General features: G+C 44.7%; 1 protein-coding gene across 3 annotated transcripts; it reads right to left on the reverse strand.

Annotated features, from left to right (window-relative positions):
- Nucleotides 1-301: 301 nt before the first annotated feature.
- MARCO (macrophage receptor with collagenous structure) lies at nt 302-22116 on the reverse strand. 3 transcript variants are annotated; one of them, XM_045033056.1, is made up of 18 exons: nt 22051-22116; nt 19405-19506; nt 17818-18048; nt 16804-16839; nt 15466-15537; nt 15340-15372; nt 14619-14711; nt 14481-14534; nt 13240-13275; nt 12796-12894; nt 11672-11761; nt 11494-11538; nt 8980-9033; nt 8341-8376; nt 8094-8189; nt 4957-4992; nt 3699-3881; nt 302-1500 (listed from the first exon to the last, which is right to left on the reverse strand). In XM_045033056.1, the coding sequence occupies exons 2-18, from the start codon at nt 19442-19444 to the stop codon at nt 1352-1354; spliced, it is 1383 nt and encodes a 460-aa protein (XP_044888991.1). In that variant the 5' UTR covers nt 19445-19506; nt 22051-22116; the 3' UTR covers nt 302-1351. The 3 variants fall into 3 exon arrangements, with proteins under 3 accessions (XP_044888991.1, XP_044888990.1, XP_044888989.1); XM_045033055.1 differs by lacking the exon at nt 22051-22116 and adding an exon at nt 20715-20775 and having other exon boundaries at nt 4975-4992; XM_045033054.1 differs by lacking the exon at nt 22051-22116 and adding an exon at nt 20715-20775.
- Between the last annotated feature and the right edge of the window lie 1441 nt (nt 22117-23557).

Consider the following 23557-nt stretch of genomic DNA (forward strand, 5'->3'; position numbering starts at 1 on the left):
AGGGCACTTACACTGGTGGGAGGAATGCTGTAGTGTAGACACCGCCATAATTAGGTCAACATAAACTGCCTAACCATGTAGTGTGGACCAGTCCTAAAACTTTGTGGCATGGCCCAGACACATTTCACTTTGTATGTGACACTGTATTATTGCATAGAAGAAAAGTGCACAGTCAAATAAGGAAAAAAAATGTAGCCAGGGTTGCATAATAATATCAAAGCACAGGAAAAGGGTTTTGGTAAACTTATTTCTTATTTTAAAGTAACATTCCTGTAAGCAAGATATATTGTACACAGCTCTGTATGTGCTACTGTTCATCCGCCACGTTACAATATGTAAATGTATGGTGCAGGAGTGTGTTGTGGATCCTTAAAAAGAAAGAAAGTGCTCAGTACAAATAAAAATCAATGCATCAGACATGGTTCTGTATAACAGACAGTAAAGGATGGAAGCCATTATGTAGCTACATATAGGACAGTTAACTCTGCAAGCTTTACACTTCATCATCAGTGACTTTCTGTCAGAATGGTACTGTGGCTAATGCATTCTCCTGCTTTGTATTTGTATATATTTCTATATTTCCATAGAGCGTTATGTCTAAGGATCTAAAAGGACTCTAGAATATGAATCAGTCTTCCTAATACTCCTGAGAGGTAAGTATAATTACCTCTGTTTAATAGATTGGGAGACTGTGAAACTGAGAAACAGAGGTTACGGACCAGATCCTCAAAGGTTTTCATGTGCCTAACTCCTCACCTTTAAGGATCTGGGCCTTAGTGACCTGGCCATGGTCATGAAGGAGGTCCAGGGAAGAGCTCGGAAGAGTGCCGGGCACAGGTCTCCTACTCCTAAGCTTTAACTTCCACTATCCTTCCACTCTGTGCAGAATACATGATTACTGGATACCAGACCAGCCAGGTTACCCGAAGATTTACGAGTGTTTGCATGACTTGGGTATTTCATTCCTTTTCTGTCAATAATTGTTTTGCGGCAACTAGGGTGACCAGTTGTCCCGATTTTATAGGGCGATTTTTGGGTCTTTTTACCCAAATAGGCTCTTATTACCCCCAGCCTCCATCCCGATTTTTCACATTTGCTGTCTGGTCACCCTAGTGGCAACTGGATTTCCTGGTTTACTCTTGGCCTTACTGGTTATTAAAGATTTAAGGAACAATTACTTGCCTAGTTAATGCATATTTTTAAAATAGGTAAAGAAACCAACAGTTTTATAAACACAGAAACAAAGAAGCAAGTCCCAGTCACAGACAACAGCAGCACAGTCTTTTGGAACTGATGGGATTACGACATCTTACGCCAGACAGCAGTGTACCATGCCCATTTCTACACTGGCTTAGGCACATTCCACCCCAGCATCTTCGCTGTGGCTGCAGTCGTGAACCTCCCAGTCGCTCTTTTCACAGTCAAAAATGGAAGCTTCTGTTCCACTGCACTCCACGTTATCGAGCCAAATGGGATCAGAAACTTTTTCGGGGGTGAGTGCTTAAAAATAAAAAGCAAAATAAGTCACTGTAGGGCGTGTGAAATAGACATATACCAAAGAAACCTGGAATGTGAATCACAAAGAGGACATTCTTTAGGCACAGCTCAGTGTCAGGAGCGGGTACCTGTGTCAACTCAGGAGGCGGCCCTGGCCCCAAGAGAAAGTAACTTATTGCAGCCTTTTACTGAGTGCAGCTGACTTCCCCTCTCACACCAGCTTGGCATTGTGGGCTGGCGCACTGGGGGGTGGAGTCAAAGCGTCACATATTCCTGGCCCTCCCTCCACCCATCTGCAGGTGAATGGGAACGGTGGGCCAGCAAAGGCTGCTCAGTGACCCGCAGTGCAGCTAACTCAGATGGGAGGAAAGGACTCTTTATGCAGGTTACGTCCATTCTGGCTCACAGCGCAGAGTGCACCTTTACCACCGTGTGTGTCCTGGTAAGAGCAGGTCACAATCCTGTCTTTTGTTACCAGTGAAAAACAGAACAAGCCCCCCTCCCGCCAGGGAATACATCATGAACTCCTGAAACAAAACACAGGAGGGGAAGGAGCTGGCCGGATTGCAATCGAAGTTGTCACCTGACACGTTGGAGGTGGTCTCTCAGCTTGAAGCTCATGCACTTTGCTGCACATATTGCTCATAGTCCCTTTGAAATGGAAGGGGTAACACTTACTTAAGAGGCCTTTGGGTACCCCACTGCAGAGAATTACACTTGCCACCTAGGCCTGCTCCAGCCTTTTTGCCGCCCCAAGCGGCAAAGAAAAAAGAAAAAGAAAAACCCAATTGAGCTGCCGCCGAATTGCCGCCAAAGACTGAAGCGGGGGACTGAAGGACCCGCCTCCGAATTGCCGCCGCTGACCCGGACGTGCCGCCCCCAATAACGGTCGGAGTGCTGCCGCTTTCTATTGGCCACCCCAGGCACCTGCTTCCTTCGCTGGTGCCTGGAGCCGGCCCTGCTTGTCACTAATATAGGGCATAGCTAAGACAGTGCAGAGCTTTAGGTTAGATGGTTTCATCCAAACAATCTCTACTCTCTGGGATCTGCAAAACTGGAAATTTTGCAAGAACAGACTTTCTAGTACTATTGTGGCACTTCTGCTTCCAGCTTTGGCTAGAAGTAGGAAGTGCAGGGGCACATGGAAATGAGAGATCAGAGAGGAAACAACATTAAGTGAACTTTTGTGAACTTTGGAAAAGTTGAGTGAGTTCAGATTGTGGGTAAAACTTGAGGGTGGGTGGAGGATAGAAGGGTTTTCTTTATAAGGGTTTAATTATAATGATTCACCCCAGTGATCGTGTCAAATCAGGGATATGTGCACTAATCCCAGCAATCCTATTTAACACAGAAATCTCTAAAAACTTTGCTTCTGTTGACCATCCCTATTCTGAATGGCTCGTGCCCACTTGCCCCAGAACACTTCCATACAACTGTTCTGTAAGTTCTTGATTGCTGGATGATTATTCTATAGGTTATGATACTGCCCTCTTTGCTTTAGCAGAATGCCCATTCGCTTCAGAAGGAGTTTTGTCTCGGTAAGAGTGGCAGGGTCTGGAGCAGAGGGGATGTGTGGGGGTGGAGGCAGGGTCGCCCCCAGATTTGCTGCTTGGCTTGCACTGAGCAGGAGCACACAGACTGAGCATGCTCAGTAACACTGCTGAAGCCGGCTGCCCTGACTCCGCGCCCCGCATCAGAAGGCATGGGTTGCCTCTGGTCTGGACCATCATAATTTCTCTTTCGGAGACCACTGGGGTAGGTGGGTATTTTGACAATCAGGAAATAGAAATAGCAGGTGGTAGGGAGATAAAAGGGACGAATGGAAATTCTAGAGTTATCCTCTGAGGCAGCATGTCTGCAAAGCCCATGCAGCTCACATGAGAATGCATGTATCTCAGTATTTGCCATCAAGAAACCATATATTGTGTACAACCTTAGACTGTGATCCTGCACTTGGAAAGAATGTCAGGACTTCCTGCTGTGAAGAGCAAAATTCCTGTGCAAGTGGCAGCAAACAAGTGTGGCACCCTGGACTGAAAAAATTTCAGCTCTGTATCTGAATGGGTGCCAGGAGGCCATGAATACTGTCCCTGTAAATGTTGAATCTTGCACCGAACACCAGCCATTCTATATAAAATCACAGATCACAATTTGGGATCGGGAATGTAATTGGTGATTTGGGTGATTAGTTATTAACTTACGTGTGGGTGCTGTCATGATGCGAACTGCATGACTATATCCCAGCATTTTGCAGACCACGTTTCCATCGCTTTTGTCCCATTTATCATCACATATTGTTCCCCACTTCCCTTTGTACAGAATTTCGACACGGCCCTCCTTAGCTGTTCCAACGAGCCTTATCTGGGGGTCGGAGTAGCTTCCCGCTGATGGATTAGGTGGTTATGAAATAATTGCACCAATTATACACAAGGAAAATAAGATGGTTGCATAAGAAAAAATGACACAGAAGAATAAAGTGTTAAATCCAATAACACAAATGAATGCCCACACCTAAATGAACATGGCTACATGGAAAACAGGTTGCTGTTGTAGCAAAAATCAGATCAGTTCAGGACCCTGTGGTAGATATGATGAACACAGGCATAGCTTGAGACTATTGAATCATTCTTAGGCCTGTTATTTGTACAGGTTATATGCATTATTGTGGGCTCAGGATTGTATTCTACTCCAATATGGAGGGTTACTGCAGCTCCTCTAAGAACTAAAAACAGTGGGGTGTGATTACTGCAGTCCCTGGGACCAGTAAACAGTTCCAGAGAAGTACCACTCTCTGTGGTGGTTTGCATATACTGGTTCAGATTGTGTTCAAGAGACCCAGGAGACTGGCGTATAAAGAGACAGGTTTTCATTTTGAGGCCACAAATGGGCTTGACCATTTGTCCAAAAAGGAGATGGCGTATCAAACCCCGTGGAACAACTGGAACATGCAGGGATGTCACTGGGGAGCACTGGTAAGCTTAATTATGTGTTTAGACCTTTTATTGTTCTATACGTTGTTTCTGTACTGCTCTGAGAGAGCTGTTGGTTACTCATAACCACTGGCACATAGCCCTTGGAGAGAAAACAAAGCACAGAAGCTGGACACTAGTCAGCCCTGCTGGGATAAGCAAGGGCATTGCAGGGAGGTGGGTTGCAACCGAACAACCCTGCTCAGCAGGAAGAGTGATGGAGGTCCCTGCCCAGAGATTGGTGATGGTGAAAGGCCTCCTTGAGCAGACCCAGGAAGGGCTCAGAGGTGCAGTTACTTCAGAAGCGTGACAGCCCTGATCCTGCAGGCTCTTAAACACTTGCTTCACTTTATGCACGTGGGAGGTTCAGTTGGCATCACTGAGACTATGCAAATGGTCAAAGTTAAGCATGTGTCCTGGGTATACACTGGGTTCTATATAGCACTGGTGTTACAGGGCAAGCTATGGAAACGAGATAACTGTCCAGTACCTGGTTCACCCCTCTCACCTTTGCTCCCTGGCAGTCCTGTTCCAAATTAAAAAAAACCAATCATTAAGCACACTTGCAAGGTAAAGTATAATGATTACCACTATGTCTTATACTTGTGTTGATCAGGGATGCAAGCAAATGTTCAAAGAAAACTCCAGCCCCCTCGCACATTTAGAATTTGAAATGTACTCCTGGAATTAAACCCCTGATGTGGTTAAGCCCCCGGGACAGCTTTGGAACTCATGATAGCAGCATGTTAAAAGCGGCAGGAATATTATCCACTGGAGAGTATTTGCAATGCACAACACTGGTGAAAAGGTCCTGTGATGGTGAATATATGTCAGTGTGCAGAATCCTGCTATATTAAGTGGACAGTATTTTACTGGTGCTGCCATGCATATAATACATATTTTAAATGTTATAAAAACAGCTCCAGAGCAGACATTTTTAAAATGATGTTTTAAAAAAATACATTTACAAACAACCTCCAGCTGCTTATGTTCTTTTCAAAATATAAAAGTCCCTTTCTCTATTTTGTGATCAAATGGCCTCCAGCAATTAATTTGACCAGCTCTTTGCTATCAGGTGCTGTCTCTCACTGTGTGTTTGCACAGAACCTCGCACAATGGGGCTGCAATCTCAGTTCACATCTCTACTATATTGTGGTAGTATTTTGGCAATAATGCCCAGTTCTTGGACAATTCCGTGTGACTCTGCATTAGACACAAACACATTTTCTTTTAATGTCACTCATCTATGTCGTCTTGTTTCATAAATTTGCCTCTTGGACTATATTACTACTATATTACAATTAAAAAAACCCAACAATAACAATAAATGTTCATAATAATTATTGGTACTTCAGGGGAGGGATGGCTCAGTGGTTTGAGCATTGGCCTGCTAAACCAAGGGTTATGAGTTTAATCCTTGAGGGGGCCATTTAAGGAACTGGGGTTAAAAAGAACAACAAAAAAAATGTCTGGGGATTTGCCCTGCATTGAGCAGGGGGTTGGACTAGATGATCTGAAACTAAGGGAAAGGTCCAGATCCTCCAGGGTGTTTAGGCACCTAACTCCCATTGAAAGGTGGGAATTAGGCATCTAAATACCTTTGAAGATCTGGGTCTAAGTGACTTTCATCCAAAGTCAAACAAGAAGTTAGTGGCAGAGTCAGGAATAGGAGCTGGGTCTCTTGACACCACAATGCCACTTGGGTCCTCTTAAAGGGTAGATTAGTTGGAGCGCACAAAGGAATCCCAAATTGACTCAAAAAAAAGTTTCCCATCCTTATTCTTTTGCTAAAAGCACTAAATATACAACTCTTCCTTTTAAAAAAGGATAAATATATAAATGGACATACACAGCCTATTTTGTAATCTGGTAGGGGTGTTTTCTGCATCATTAACCAGAGTTAGATGCAGGAGAAATCCAAAACTACCTGGCTGCATGTTGGCATCTGAGTCGGGTGTGGCCTAAGCAGATTTCAAATACGTGCCCGGAGTGAATTCAGAAATCAGTTCTTAACGTACAATCCAGTCTCACTGTTCTGATTGGGGCCAAATCAATTTGAGCTCAGTGGGAGTTTTGCATGTGTAAGGTTGGCTGGCTGGGGGCCACTTTATATCTAGCTCATCAGCAAAGATGCAGCCTCCGTCTAGAGTGGCAGTGGGCAGGGGCTGGTTAGTGTCACAGTGAAGTGGAGTGATGTCTCACTCTAGGGCTGTCTGCCCAGGTTGATATTCTGTGTTGTTACTTCCGGGCCACGTAAGCTGCTGTCTCGGCCACTTTTGGGCAACTGGGGACCTCGGAGCTTCACGCAAGGAGGAAAATATATTTCAGTCCTGTGCAAAGCGTGAACTATGGATAAAAAAAAAGCCTCCAACGTTAGCAGCTGCACTGGTGCTGGAGCCACCAGAATAAATAAGGGCTGGACTGAGCCTTTACATCTTGCCCTGTGTAAAGTAATAGTGTAGCTGGGCTACCCCAGAAACAGGCCGGGGAGGAACTGTGACTCTCCTCCTCAGGCTTCCCCTTTGCTCCGTGGGTTGTGGGAGTAATTTACTTCATAGGGTGCAGGGTAGTCCCCCTTTTTGGGCCAGCACAGCTCTGCTGGCTGGCTGGGGTTTGGAACCAGGGCCCTATCAAGTCCCTGATCTCCTCCACTCATTACCTGCCCACCGCTTCCTCCCTCCTCCCCTGTATACAGAGTTATGATCTGGGAAAGGTAAGCGGGAGGGGTCACATCCCCTTATGTTGCAGGGGCCAGTTAGAATCTAGAAAGAAAGAAGGAAACAACGAAAGGCAGACGTTTGGCACAGAATCCCATGCTGCATCACTGCCTGAATGTAGCGTCCGAAAGAAACATCTCAGCTCAGATGCAAGCAGTGAATGAAATTTCCCCTGTAATGGCTGCACTGAAATGCACTTGTCCAAGAGGCAAATTTATGAAACAAGACGACATAGATGAGTGACATTAAAAGAAAATGTCTTTGTGTCTAATGCAGAGTCACACAGGAATTGTTCAAGAACTGGGCATTATTGCCAAAATACTACCACTGCAATGCTGGTACAATTGCTGGTCCTCCAAGTTATGGGTGTCTATGGGCCAGTCTCATGATGACACCTAACTTTACTGATCACTTTTGAAATGTTTTTTTTTCCAGTCAGTCACTTTCCCTTTCCTTATTGCAATTGCATCCCTTTATGTTCACGCCTTGTTGCATGCAGATACCTAGATATTGTTGAATTCTTAATTTCATATAAGTTACAGAGGAGAGGTGCATTGCAAGGTGTCTCTGCTGAAACGATACACGGGAGCAGAAATGAAGTGTAATGAACTGCACTGGCAACCAGGGTGACATAAAGGTGGCTTGACCAGAGAATCTGGCCTCATGACTTTAAAACCCTTTGCATGATTTTTACCAAAGTTTCCAGAAAGATGATACTATGAGGTAGCATCCAAAATGTCAGGAAGATTGGTTTCTTTGTGGGGGAACTTGGTAGTAGGGTTGAAAAATCAGGTTTATAATGGAGAGCTAGCAGCAAGCTTAACCATGGAACAACTACTGCAACTTCCTAATACACACACAATGCAAAACATACCAGCTAATCATCACAAACCTTGAGAGACAGTCTTACCTCTAGGTCCCATGTCTCCTTTGGAGCCTTTCATTCCTCGTTCACCTTTTGGACCTGGAATGCACTGCCTGCTTTCACCATGTTGGCCTCTAAACCCTAGGTGGAAAATATCAGAGAGCTGATGCCTTTGTCAATTTCTGAAGAAAAGAGCATGACAAGTATTACATGCAATTCCCTTCAAATGTCAGTGAAACATTCCATGTAAAGTACCCGATTGTGTAATCGTCTATTACAGCAAGTGGTTTACCTGAATCTCCCTGTTCTCCCTTTGGTCCTGGAATGCCTAAGATCATCAAAACCAAAATAAATAAGTCAAACAGATATTTTCACACTTTTAAGCTTCCTCAAGCTTACATTTATAGTCAACGTTTCAATTAATGAAGATGGGAAGGCACGTTGGTTCTCTAGCTAATGGTTAATGAAGCGGATAAGGCACGTACAATATATTAAAATAAGAGCTTATTAACCTAGGAAGATTGGGTTTTCAGATCAAATCTTAGAGGATAAGTGGACCTTTCATTGATAACATACATAAATTGACATATCTTATGTGCCAGATACACAGCTGGGGTAAGTCACAGTAGCTCCATTAATGTCAGTGGAAGGAGATTTGGGGTGGGTTATCTTAACCTGCTGCACTTTATGTTTTTAAGTTATATCAAAAGGTGCCTCTAAGGACCCTTGGCACAGCTACATAAATAAGTATCCTGCCATGGCAGCCTGGCAGAGCTCCGTGCCCACTACTGTAGGTCCACACTGCATGAGTCCGTCATGCATGGGATTGAGCATACTGCCTCCTGGCTTGAGCTGGTCATTCATTCCACTGCACCCCCCCTATTCGAATAACTTGCGTTGCTGATGCTGAGCTTGTCTTGTTTTCCTTTACCTGCTACTCCTCTTTGTCCCTTTTCACCTTCAGGTCCCCTCTCTCCTGGGATTCCTGATGTTTAAAAAAAAAAAAAAAAGGTGCATGAGTAAAAAATACCTAGCAGGATATTCTTTTACTAAATTCAAAATGCTGGTAGCTATGTACCCTTCTCCCCTCTCTGACCAGGCATGCCATTTAAACCAGAAAGTCCCGGGGCACCAACTTCTCCATTCAGGCCTTAAAAGTTGAACAACAGCAAAAGTGAAGTACAAAGAACTATAAAGGAACCAAAGTAACATAACATTTCTCCAGGGGCGGATCCTCTATTCCTGTGCAGAGGGAGAGCAAAGTGGGTATAACTGCTTCCACGTTGGAATCCTCCACTCGCTTTCATTAGGGGTATCGTTTTAGAACCCACTTTGCAGAGTGTAAATGAGCGTACAAAGCGAAAGGCAGTGGAGAATCAGGTCCATACCGCATTTCAGTCTGAAGGATCCCAAAGCACTTTCCAAAATTTAGGTCAAATTCTGCATCTGGGATGCAAACACATTGGGTCACATTGACTTCAATGGGAGTGATGTGTATAGAGCCAAAAGGCGAATATGGCCATATACACACAGACTATGGTCCTGTAAACACACACACAAATAAATTAGGGCTCTAGGGAAATTTAATAGGATTCTATATAAATTGCTCTAAAAATCTATAGATGTTAACAGAAAAGAAGATCTTTTCTATAGACTTTCTAAGTCATCCCATAGAATTTTAGCGAAGGGATATAATTCTGTAGGATAGTTCACAAAGCCCAGAGAAAGGATAGCAGCTGCTATGAGGACTTTGCCATAGGGGTAAAGAACACTCCATCCATATGCACCCGAAGGGGAAATGTTCATAGACAGAAAGCATTTACCTGTGTTGCAATTTTTCCAGGGTACTATGAGACAGATTTGCCTTTCATTTACACTGGGCTAAATCAGGAGCAACTCCATGCAGTTACTATAGTGTGAAACTGTTGCTAGCAGGATACTCGGTATCCATATTTTCATATCTAAATGCCATGATGAGTCAGGCCACGAAGCAGGGGAGACACCATATGAATTTAGAATTAGACAAAAGGGGCCTGATTCACCACTGCATTATTCAAGTTTGACACTGGTGTTGCCTCAGTGGAGTGAAACTGGAGTGAAAGTGGAGTAATACTATGGTGAGCCTGGCCTTAGAGGATTAGAAAGGGATTTACTGGGTGAAATTCTGGGACCCGTGTAACAGACTGACAATTTCCTGCAATATCGTAAATGAACTTTATTGAATGAAGTTCAACCTTATTGAATTAGTTTTGAAATCTTTGAATTCCTTGTATTAAAAATGCAATGGTGCGTGTGTTATTGTGGAATTGTATGTATTTTCATACAGCTAGGGGTGATCACACAAATTCACTCAGGTTGTAAAGAAACCCCCCCACCCTGGTGTATACTAATTCAACCTAGATTCTCCAGGGACTGACAGACAAAGGAAGGATTTTTGAATAAATAACCTGGTTGTAAATTGGCATATGGTCTTTTTCCTGGTCGAGCAAATGGACTGGACCCCTAATCCACAGTGGGCCCCAATCTTTCAGGTAGGGTTGGAAGGACTGGCCTTGCAGAATCCATGTTAGGGTTGAGGTTAATTCTGTTATACTTATTAGCATGTGCGTAGGTTCTTTTATTGTTTTAATGTGTTTTCTCTGCAATGCGTTATCCCTTAAGAATAAAGTGGGTGTGCATAGGAAGTGCTGCATGGTAACTTATAACTATCGATGATCATTCTGTTATCAGTCTCTGAAGAAAAAACAAGCAGGTGTCCTCGGCCAACCTGGCTGAGCTGGGAAATACACAGTGAAGGCAAGGAAGTGTGCAGCCTGGGAACACCTTAGTCAGAAGGGAGAGAGATGCAGGTCTCCAACCAGAAAGGCAGTGCCTGGGGAACTGGAAGCTGGAGAGTGGATGCCTTTGCTGAATCACCGAGGAGACAGAGGTGCAGTTGCCCTGGATTGTGATTGCCTATGATATGCAGGAGGTCAGACAAGATGGTCGTAATGGGCTCTCCTGACTTTAAAAATCTATGTAAAATATAGAACAAAAGATCCTCCTTCTCCTTTCACTTACACCCATTTACAGCAGTTTCACACTGGTGTAACTCGACTGAGTTCAGTGGAATTACTCTTCAAGGCTGGTGGTGTATGTGAGACAACAGGCCTTGAATCTGTTGCTTGCTGCGGGATTGGAGGGAGGGCAGGGCAGATGTTGTGTTTATAATACTCCTCCTTGGTAATTGGGACAAATGGACATTTCTCAGTTACAATGATGGTGGGTTTGATTTTCTTTTAAAATTAGACTTTCAGGGCCAATCCACTACAGCTGTTAATTGACCTCGATTAAGTTAAAGCCGATTTACACCAGCTGTGGACCTTCCCCTTTTTTAATGAAATGCACCTTTAAGGGGGATCAGTGTGATACCAATACGAGAAACTTTTCTTTTTGACTGGCTTACCTGCCTCTCCTTTCTGTCCTGGAAACCCTGGTGCACCCACTCTACCTACAATACAATATTGGTGTTAGCATTAGTGATATTTGTACAAATCATTAAACATGCATCTCCCCTCCTCTCCACCAGCCCCCTGCCAGATTTGGCTTTCTGCCTTATTAACTTACCATTTAACCTGACTAACCTGCATCTCCCTTGTTTCCAGGAGCACCAGTTTGTCCTCTGTGGCCCATCTCTCCTTTCTCACCCACTTCACCTTTACTTCCTTGAAGACCTATTTAACAATACAATGAATGTGTGTGAATCAAAGGGTTGGAGTCAAATCTGCGTCTCTCTCCCATTGCTATAACAACATCAGCATCTGGCCCTGGGTCTGCATTTCTCGATCTGACGTTTTCAGTTGGTAATCAAGATACTTATGACAGAATACAAAAGAATGCAACAAAATATTTCAGAAGTGATTGCAATCCTCTATTTCCCTTTTCTGTTCCAGCATTTTCCCAAGATTCCTTGAATTTTTTAAGATCTGTTTTGGCATTTATGAGCCAGACCCTCAGCTGGTGCAAATCAGTGGAATTCTGTTAAATAAATGGAACCTACTGACGTACACCAGCCAAGCGGCAATGCTACATTTCCAAATGTTCTGTGTATAATCATCATTCTCTGCTCATATGTACCACTTCCCCTTGTTTCCACTCTCCACCCTGTCTTCGGTTCATTCTCCCTGTCCACATCTCAGATGCGGCTGATGAATACCAATGTAATGCAAGTTACACAGGCGAGAAACACTGCCTAATTCTTCTGTTTAACTTACACAAAACTCTAGCTTATATGGGATATAAACCACTCAGAGGCAGGCTTTTCTATCACTCTAACCAACCAAAGCTGCACACGATTGTGCATTTAAATTGTATTGTATTAGTTTATACCATATAAATCCTTCTGTAAACAGCACTGCTATAATCAGGGATGTGCTGATAATTAAATACCTGCTTCTTTCATTACACGTACATATCCTCAAAAGAGAATATAGGAGCCCATTACTCTGAGTCAGCATTTCTGGAGGACCACCCTCCTTGGTGCACTGGCATAGCAAGAAACAAAATGGCACCCCACAAATAAGGCAAATAACCTCATTCATCCCATCCCTTTATAGACTGGTAACCCCCTGGTCAGAGATATCTGAATCTTTGTGGAAACAACTCATAGAGTAATAATACATTTTACACCGTAAATGGAAAAGACTTAACTAGGAAGGCATGTGAAATTGTTATAACTGCATAGGTAAAAATAAGCAAATTGTCTTACCTGTAGGCCCCCTATCCCCTTTCATTCCTGGTTCACCTTTTGGACCAGTGAGGCCCCTGTCCCCTTTACTTCCATCTTCACCCGGTGGTCCTCTTAAACCTGGATGAAAAATACCAAACTTCTGATGCTTTGAACATCCCAGGAAAGACCCATTACACACACTACAAAATGCAATACCGATATAAGAGTCCAATTCTGCTCTTGTTGTAGATCCAGAGTGACTCCGAAGATCCCAATGCAGTTACTTTTGAAATAGATATCTGTCACCGAGGGCCAAATTTGGGCCTCTCTGTGTAAATTCAGTACTGTCCGCTGGATTCTATTCTCATTCACTGGTTTTACTTTGGTTTATTTCTGCTGACTTCAATGGAGTTATTCCTGATTTACACAGGTGTTGCTGAGAGCAAAATCCATAGTAGCAACACAGTGAAGGAAATGCATTACCTTGGTCTCCTTTTGTCCCGTTTGGTCCTTCTATTCCTGAAATCCCAATAAGTACATATTAATAACAATGATTAATGGACATGAAAGGTAGATATTTTTGAGCCTAGACAATCCACGGGTATTGGGCCAGATTCTCAGTGGGCGTAAAGGACACAGTCACTCCACTGACGTAACTGGAGCTATGCTAATTTACACTAGCTGCAAAACTGGTCCAACTGTCTATGACCCAAATCCTGCTGTCCTGGCTCAAAGGCTGAGGTCTGTGGGAATTTTTCCCTGAAAAGGCATTGAAACGTATAGGCAGCGAACTGCAGGATTTGGCCTGAAGTTGTACTTCATTGTTGTAAGTCATGCTGCACAGCCAGGAAGACACGGATGCTTGATGCTTAAAATGCTTGTTTGGCATAAACATAGACAAGCACCACGGATGGAGGAGGTGGGGGAGCAGCAGAGCGGACTTGCTGCCTTAGTAAGGGTCCCCACAGGCAGTCAGGCAGCAAGACCGCTCTGCTGCTCCCCCACCTTTACCTAGTGAGACTGGTGCAATTCCAGTGCAGAAAGGCTTGGGGTCCCCAAGCGGTGGGTAGCAATCTCCCTGCATGTCAGGAACATCTAACATCTAGGAGCCTTGGGGAGAAGGGAGGGATGAGGGAGAACCTGGTCAATCCATGGTTTGCCATGGTCCTAAACGGAGAACCAAGGCAGCGACCAGGGGACTACATCTGTTGTGAGTACAAAGCACAGCCTGAGGGATAATTCCTTCCCCAGCATGTACCATTTGGGCTGTGCAATAGCTCCAGGATTTAGTCCTAATGAAAGACCACATTCCGATCTCATTTACACTAGTGAAAAATTGGGAATAAATCCATACACTTTAGTGGAGTTACTCCCAATTTATCCTAGTGTAAATGAGACTAGAATCTGGTTGGAAGACTGGGTCTCCAGGAACAGGACACACAGGATAACTGGATCGTATGTTGATTACAACATACACATTTCAGTGTTCATCTTATAGAGCAATGGCTGATCAAATTATGTTGGCTCTATCAATAGGACTGTCATCTCTGACTGAGACAGAAAGTTAAGTTACCCTCCAGTTACAACTTATGACCCATAAAACACCAAGTAAATCACTCAGGTTGCTGCTGCGTGTCCTGGTTTTACCAAAACTTTGTGTATTCAGTTATTTGCTTCGCTCTTCGTTTACTTTTGAGGAGGTGCTGCTACTAATCCTTTCTTACCTGCTTCTCCCTTGTCTCCCTTGGCACCTGGAGCTCCTACTCCTCCAGGTATCCCTAAAATATCAAAGGAAATATGTGGATTGAGCATTATGTAGGCTAACATTTGTACAGTGACTGTAAAGGTTAGTAACTCAGTACCTGGAGTTCCATCCTTTCCAGAGGAACCTTTTTCCCCTTTCTGAGCACCCCCAGGGCCAGAAAGACCTTCAGCACCCTTTTCTCCAGGATTACCTTGAAATTGAATTGGCAAAAAAATTAACATTGATTCTTTTGTGGAGACTGAAACCACAGCTCCCAAACAAGTAAACTAACTGCAAGACACACACAAAACCTGCATCTACAGAAGCTCACCACACCTATCTATTTGTTTTCTACAAGTGAATGGGGTGAAATGCAGGAAATATCACAGGGGTTATAAAGGACATTCCTTGACAATGCACGGGATGTGTTCAGAGGTGGATTACAGTTTTGTGGGGCTCTGGGCCAGAGCAAGTGGCCTCTTCCCCATCATCCCCCCGCACTCCTGCCAAGGAGCAGGGTTGGGGTGCAGGGGCTTCCCCCCCCTCCCTGGCAGGACCACTGAGCGGGCAGAACAGATGTGCAGGATGCCCATTTTTCCAGGGGCCCCACTGGATATGTTCACATTCTCAGAGTTTGCAGTGGGAAGCATGTGCTTAAAAACCCTTTCAGGTTTAAAAACCAGTGGCCAAAATGTTCACATCTGAAGCGCTTAACGTTGGGTATCTCAATCCATATTTAGGCGCCAAAATCAAAGTGCCAATGGGAAGTCTGAGAATCAGGGCATTTTTATTTCTATTTGTTCTTATGATGCAAGGGAGGGTTCATTTCCACGACTTACCCTTCTCTCCTTTCTCCCCAGGAAATCCAATACCTAAAATACAAATACATCCACTTTTGTTCTCCTCTGCTTGTCTACATTGTTAAATATGTCCCCACCCCTCTCTGAGTTTTGTTATTTGCTTACCCTTTGACCCTGGTTCTCCTTTGCTTCCAGCTGGTCCTCGTAGACCCATGTCTCCCTTCTCACCTTTTCCTCCTAGAAGATGGATTTGACAGCATAATGAACAAGTGTAAATTAAAGGCTGTGGAGCAGGATTTGGCCATAACTAGGACCAGATCCGCAGATGGGTGTAAGCTGACATAGCTCCATTGAGTGCAATTGAATTATGCTAATTTACACCCAGTGAGAATCTGGTCTTGTGTATATTTCGGCATGTAACCAACAGGAGGAGTAAGCACTTGAAAACGTGAAATCCTTTTCACCTTGACTTCCTTTCTCCCCCCTGGCACCTGAATTGGACAGAATAAAGCCTTCATTTCAGGCAGGCAGAGATAACTTGGCTCAGAAAAAAAGGTTGCAGTTGTAGACACTAGTTAGACACCAGTTTGAAGTATAAGTCTTGGGGAGATTGAGGAACAGACAGTCAATGTTAGAAAAGGGAAGATTTTCTCCTAAAGCACCACGTGAATTCATCTAGGAGAAGTAATCGTCACATCTGGGGAGTTTTAGGGCTTGATCCTGAGCATGTGCAAACCCCCCCCCTCAAGTCAGTGGGCCCAGTCCAACTCCCACTGAAGTCAATGGATGAATTTCCATTGTCTTCAATGGGAAATGCATGAGGACCTTATTCAGCTATTCTACTGCAAGAACAAGTGCCAGAATTTGGGGTGCAGTCCTATGAAAGGCTGAGGCCCATAGTGCGATGTGGGAGCTGCTCAGCACTTTGTAGGATCACACCTTATTCACATAGGAAAACTGACATGTTGTATTACTCATTGTGGACTAGATTGAGCCTGTAGTAAAAGGTGCTGTGAAACTACTCTGCAGTTGTGGCTCCCACCTGGTTCCCATCAGTTCCTCCCTGGTCCCATCCAGGTTCAAGAAGTAAGTTACTGATAAAGCTCTTGGTAAAATACAACTTACTTCTCCCACCATGTCTGCCCGGCTACCCTGGCTAATGAGCAGCAGCGGGGAGGGGAGACAGAGTTGAGATTCTACTAGCTCCCAGCTTCTCCCCACCCACTTGCTCAGAATGGGGAGTATCCAGAGAACAGGGACTACACTCTGCACCAAAGCCAGACTCCCAGCAGGCCATGCAAGGGGGTGTGGGAGGAGCTTGACTTCAATGGGACCACTGATGTGCATAAAATTATGCAGGGTAATTACGTCTTTGCAGGAGCGGGACCCAAATGACTTATTGAATAGGGTTCCAAAATCTAACTTCCGATTCTGTACAGAACAGGGGAAGGGAGGGGGAATGAGAGAGAGGGGAAGCTGTTCATTGCTCGAGTATTTACTTACCTGGAGGACCAGGTTCTCCTTTGATTCCAAGTTGCCCTGAAATGGATATTTGATGTGTATTTTTAAACGGTCACCACTCAATCGTTGATTGAACAGTATGTTAACAAATTTAGCTCTGAGTTGAAAATGTCAGCCTCCCAGACTAGATGATCATAATGGTCCCACTCCCTTCTGACCTTAAAGTCTATGAGTCTATGAGTTTATAAGACTAGAAGTCCTAGAGAGGCCTGAAAAAAGTCTGAGCAACATTATGTGGGTGTGCTGGTTTGGGGGACTGAGTACAGGCAGCCCACGCCCATTTCAGCACAGGAAATAGAATCCAGCTGCAACAAAGTGGGACCATGAAGGGATATGCCAGCCTGGGCTCCATACTTCCACCCTACACACAATCCAGTTCTGAGGGCCAGATCTTCAGCTGGGACAGATCATCATAACTCCATTCATTTTTTGTGGCAGCCACTGTCTACTACTCTGTGTTTATACAATGAGGCCCTGTTCCTGGTTGCTCCTTAAGTATTATTATATTTTCGTAGCAGTGCCTATCTCTCACAGCGTGCTTTTCCTCGGTAGATTTCAAAGCACTGCACTTTGCAATCTTTAACGTATTTACCTTCACAACACTCCTGGGAGGCAGGACTGTCATCCCCATTTTACACGTGGGGAACTGAGGCACACGGAGGCTAAGTGACTTGCCCAAGATCACACAGAAAGGCTGTAGCAGAGCAGAGAACTGACTCCAGGTCTCTCAAGTCCTAAGGCTAGTGCCCTAACCGCTGGACCATCCACAATAATAAGTCAAGTTAATGGAGCTACACCATTTACATGAGCTGAGGATCTGCCCCCCGCCCCTTCAATCTTAGGGAAGAAAGCTGGAGTTTCCCATAGGGACCACTGAATTGTGCATTTTCTATTTAAAGAGGCTTTGACTCTTGTATTGCTTGTACAGCCCTATCAGGCTTTCAGATTATGCACCAAATATGACAGTAAAAAAGATAAGGTGCAGCAGAGAGATACCTGCAGCCAGTGTGATATTGTTCATCCTCATCCATAAATGGTGGTTGCTGACCCTAATGGTGTTGATTTCCTCTTCTAAGCTTTCGATCAATGGTTCTTCACCTCTGGGGTTCTTTCTGTAAAAGCTTCTCTCCGGAAGAGTTTCATTGTAGAAGGGGCTGACCAGTTCCTCTGCTAAATGAGAGTCGTCTTCTCTTTGGAGTTTGCGTATTTCCTCCTGCATGTTAAACACTGGGAAAATGGAAGGCATCATGGAATACATTTTCTTAATCTCCTTCTATCATCCTGCTCTATAGAGCAATTCCTGTTGACTAGCCCTGAGTTCCTGTAAAACAGACACTTCTTTCTTGCAGGACAGGTAGGATGTGACCTGAAACCGGGACGTAGGTACTGGGCACAGCTCAGCCATGCCTCCGCTGCTAGTCTGGCTGCACTGGTGTTTGTACTCACGCTAGCTCAATGAGACTACATTGAGCAGGGCAATACACCCCTAACTTATAGTGTAGACAGAGCCATTGGCTCTCATTGACTTACGTAGGCATTTTTAGTATGCCCTTCATTACTGTACCCAGGGGCCACATATGCCTGGATATGTGGCCAGATATGTAACATATCTAATGTGCACCTGGGGAAAACAACAGTTTCTAATAGAGGGAGCCTTCATTCTTAGAGTGCTCAGGATCATTTACTGTGCTCCAAACGTTTCTCTGAGGAACTGAAGGAAAGTGTCCTTATCCTCTGCTCTTCATGGCACTCGTCCCTTACCACCCTGAAACAGAGATCAGCTTCCTGGCATGAGGAGAGCGCGTGCGTAAAACTCTCCCCACCCTGTAACCACACTCTTCCTGGGTGTACTCTTCCAGAACCAGCCCTGAGGGACAGACGGGCATAGCAATGGTGTATAGGAGTGATATTGATTGCTCTTGGATATTAGCGGGGTAATGCTGAAATAGTCTACCTAGCTGTCTATTGATAATGCACCAATCATCACAGTATCTTAACTGGCTGAGCGAAGGGGGACTCTCCCAGGCAGAAAGAAAAGGTCTGAGACTGGTGGGAAGGAGGGGGAACTGAGGAACGGAGGACACACAAAGCACTCTGGAATGTGGGACAATGGTACGGAGGAAGGGCACATGAGGGACTCGAAGAGCCCCCTGGCATATGGCAGAGAGGGAATGGGGGGCACACAGAGCCCTTGCCATGGTGGGGACGAGGAGAATGAGGAACAATGGTATGGGGGCACACAGAGCCCCGGGCATGATGGGAGAATGGGGGACACTAGAGGGAGAGGGGGATGGGGAACCCACAGAGCCCCGGCATGGCAGAGAGGGGGGCTGGGGTTGCAGGGAGTTGCTGAAATAGAGGGCTGGAAGGGTGGCACACAGGAGCTTGCTGAGGCAGCGACTGGAGGGATGCACAGAGCCCCTGGTCTGGACAGTATGCTCAGCCTAGTGAAGCATGCAGCCCGCTAGGATGGCGCATTGCTAAAGCTCAGGCGCAAACATGTTGCCAACCATTACGAGCATCTTTGACTCTCAAGGGGTAATTATAGTAAATGGTTATTTACTGTAGCCTTAGGGTAATTACCTTTAAGCGCCAATAGTCCCAGGCCTAGAGTTAGCGCCATTATGTAGATTGCCAGTGCAGTCCAGACACAGCACGCAGAAGGCTTCTTCTTGCTGTGCGGTTCTAAAGTCCAGCAGAAACAAGACAAACATCCTTTCAAATCGTGTTCACCGGGACATCCTCTGTTCATTTGCAGCACACACATTTCTTTGGCCAATTCTGTGCAAATAAAGTATCTGTACCATTCTTGAAACACGGGCCGTATCTACACTTGCAGGGGCATGTAGGGTACATGGAGCTGCTGGGAAAAGCAAGCTGTGTGCACACTACAGTGTGTAGCTACATGCCACATGGCACGGGGGAAGTAGCAGGAAAAGGGTCTGGCAGTGGGGAGCTCCTGGAGTCTTTCTCCGCCGCCTCCCCTTGCCAGAGCCTTTCCGCACTGCGACAGCCTTTCACAGTGGCGGGGCAAGGCTCTGACAACATAAGAACAGAAGCTCAGGAAGATTCCTGTAATAGAAGGCACTGTACACAAAGTTACAGCAGGAGCACTCTGTTGGTACTAAAAGGGGAGGCAGTCCTGTGAAAGGGCTTTCATTTTAGAAGCTACAGTATTAAAAAAATGAAATCGAACTTTCAAAGAATTGTTCTTCAAAAGTGCTATTCTGTCCCCATATGCAGACACTAAACGATCCAGAAGCACATGATCCTGTGAGCAATTTATAAACTTTTAGTTAAACAAGAGTTTCATGCAGTGAGTGCTAGGATTGTACAGGCTGTAAGTCCAGGCAACTTAGAACATAAAAACGGCCCTGCTGGGTCAGACCAAAGGTCCATCTAGCCCAGTAACCTGTCTTCCGACTGTGGCCAATGGCAGGTGCCCTTAATTGAGTTTAGCGAAGTGTATGATGCTGAGTCATAATGATTAAAAGGAGCATCATCTTCATTAATGTTACAAGAGAATTGTTTTGAGTCAGCAACAGTGTTTTTATATTCACCTGCAATTCATAAATGTACATTTTTGGTTAGCTTTTGGTGATTCGAATCTCTGAAATATTTTAGGCATTGAAATTTTACACAATGGAAATGTATTTAGTTTATTTAAAAACCACTGGAAGAAAAAAATGATTAGTATTTGCTGGAGACTATCTCCTCAGCATTTTTGGCTGGAAGAGATGTGTCCCAGATACAGCTCTTTATTAATGTTCAGATACATTTAGGAGCAAAAGTCACAGTAAAAAGATATGTAACGCAAATAGATCAGCTATTTTCTTCACAGATCAGCCTAAATACTTATAAATCAATTTAATTAAGCAATAAAAGTACTTTACCGTATAGTTCAAATGTGGTGGTACCAGATGAAGCAAACCTAATCTTGTCTGACATTGTGAACGTTTTGGTATTATTCGAAATTCCATCTTCATTGTAACTCTTTGGATTTTCCATGGTGATTTTTTTTATAGTTAACCTAGAGTCCTGTCAGATTACAGACTCCGAGGAAATAAGGAACTTTCTACTTCATCTGCTGAATTTATGTCATCTGCTGTGCATTCTGATTAACTCGATTTTTCTAGACTTGCAAGATACTTCTGATGTGGTAATTTGATCAGTTCCTCAAAAATTCTATAACCAAGATGTTTAGCTTCTCCCTTGTGCTTACATTAGAACAAAATCTGGATGGGCCCTGCAGTTTGATCCTGCAAGGTGAACTCAATAAGAATAGTGAATGCTCCACACCGCTAAGAGTTGCTTAGCACTTTGCAGCATTTGAAGCCGAAGTGGCCAGCCCATATGCAGGTAAAACGCCCACTGAAGCCAATATGATGTTTGGTTGAACACAGACTTCAGGATTGGTTCCTTAGAGACAGAGGGCTAAGTGTTAACACAACAGTGTAGCTGGCACCGAAATGACATTTAGTCAGTGCGCAAAATGAGCATGACTTGGGGGAAGGCACTAACAGGAACATGTAAGGGTTTGTCTACACCGCTAATAAAAGATGTGTTCTTACCTCGAGTTAGCTAACTCGGGTTAAAACAGCAGTGAAGACATCACAACTCACCCTTTAATTCCTTTAAGGTTAGACTCTTGAATATGACTATAGAGGAGATTGGGGTTGAACGCAAGCTGAGTTGCTGTGTCTTCATTGCTATTTTAACCCAAGTTAGGAACACACCTTTTATCTGCAGTGTAGACCTACCCTAAAACAAAGCAGGTCAGAGCAGAAGATCACTCGGGTGGATTTCAAGTAAAAGGAGTACGTAGAGAAAGCTGGGAGGGCTGATTTCTCTTATACCCTCCCTTTAGGCCTTGTCTACACTTGCAGCGGCATGTAGGGTACATGTAGCTACATGCTGACATGAAAAACAGGCTGCATCTACTCTGGGGTGTGTAGCGACATGAGGTGGTGAAAGGCTCTGGTAGGGAGGAGGCAGCTCCTCCTTGCTGTCTGGCTCTGCCCTCCCAACCTTCCAGATCCACCAGCCCACTTGCATTTATGAGAGGGTTGTGTGGTCTTCCAGGCTGTACATAGAGTGGTTGTTTCATTCCTTTGTGATACATTGGGGAAGGCTCTTTGCTCCTTTTCTCCCCTCCCCTCTACAATGCAGAACCGAGGGTTAATTAACATGGTGATAAAAAATGTGTCCAGCCATGGGAACCTTACTTACAGTCAGGCCCCCACCGGTGAACATCAATGTAAAACTCTTTAGTGTAGACCAGGTTGGTCTGTGCTGAGAGCTCCTGGTTACCTACAAAAGGACAAATCTTATCAGCAAATATGAAACTGCTGAGGCATTCTGATTACTTACTGAACTGCACCCAAACCACTCCAAGGAAGTTCACATCATCTCTGCTAGTACTAATGCATTAGTACATTACTTTGTGAAAGTTTAGCCTAACGGGAGCAGCATCAGGCGTTTAAGTAATTACTTAAATAAGAAATGACAATAAGAGAAGGGCCACCGGGCACAAACGGATCTTTAGATGAAGGAGAATGCTGATCAGACCTTGCAACTGGGATGACAGTGATAGAGAAACATAATAAGAAAGTGATTTGCTAAAGGCTGCATCTGCTGAGAATCACAAAACTCCCTATTTTTCAAATTCAAATACAACAGGTCTCATCGAATCAACATTACAAAAGTGGATCCTGAAAGCAAACCAATGGCAAATGCTTATGCCTTCCATTATTCAAGAGCATTACAGCTCGTTATCAGCTAACAAGCTATTTAACAATATGTTTTCAAACACAAGCACATTTAAGAAACAACTGTAAAATGGGACTAGAAGATAGACATTACTATAGGATTCCCAACTACCTGATGAGATTTTGCAGTACTCCTGGTCACTGATGACTTTATTCTAGAATCCCAGTAATCAACCTATTGGTAACATTTTGCATATGGTAACTGTGGGATATGTAGCATGAAACTATGATGCTTTTTTCCCTTTTTTTAAAATACCATGTACTTGATCTCCACCTTTCTCAGAAGCCTGCCAGCATGGAGAGACAGCAGCCAGTTTGCTCTGAGAATTGCTGCAGCCTGTAGGAAGGAGGAACACACACTGTGCTCTCTCAGGGAACATATGTCGAGTGGTTCTCAGTCAGGGGTACATGGCTGACGCATGCAGCCCCAAATCCGCAAGGGTATTTAGACACCTAGTTGCTGTTGAAATCACTGGAAGTTCAGTGTCTATATACACTTGAGGATGTGGGCCTTGGTCTCTCTCTGCATCAGTTCCCCATCTGTAAAATTGAGATAACAGCCCTCCCCTACGTCACAGGGATGTTGTGAGTAGGGTTACCAGATGTCCCAATAAAATCAGGACTGTCTCAATATTTAGCTGTTTGTCCCACGTCCCGACCGATGTATGGTTGGGACTCAATTTGTCATGATATTTGGTGCCTGGCCGCCCCTGACCCTAGGAGCCAGAGGGACCTGCTGGCTACTTCCTGGGAGCCACCCCAGGTAAGTGCCACCCAGATCCTGCCCCTGCCCCAGCCTTCAGGTGAGGAGCCAAGTGGCAGGCGGGGCAGCCAGGGGCAATGCGGCATGCATGGCATGGCCAGACGCACATTGGTCCACTTGGCCCTGTGCTGCCAGTGTGCCCCTTCTTGTCGGGGGCGGGCCCACACAGCTCCCCCCACCAACACCCCGCGGACCTGCTGTGCCC

This window comes from Mauremys mutica, chromosome 10 (assembly GCF_020497125.1).
Source record: "Mauremys mutica isolate MM-2020 ecotype Southern chromosome 10, ASM2049712v1, whole genome shotgun sequence".
NCBI lineage: Eukaryota > Metazoa > Chordata > Testudines > Geoemydidae > Mauremys > Mauremys mutica.

What these genes read in the sequence shown, in the direction of transcription:
- MARCO (XM_045033054.1), bottom strand. Translation starts at nt 20,769, where the DNA reads ATGTCAGACAAGATTAGGTTTGCTTCATCTGGTACCACCACATTTGAA. An exon ending in AGGAGAACCAGGGTCAAAGG is followed by an intron (nt 15,373 to 15,465) that starts GTAAGCAAATAA and finishes TTTGTATTTTAG; the next exon opens with GTATTGGATTTCCTGGGGAG. An exon ending in GGGAGAACAGGGAGATTCAG is followed by an intron (nt 8,190 to 8,340) that starts GTAAACCACTTG and finishes TTTTCCACCTAG; the next exon opens with GGTTTAGAGGCCAACATGGT.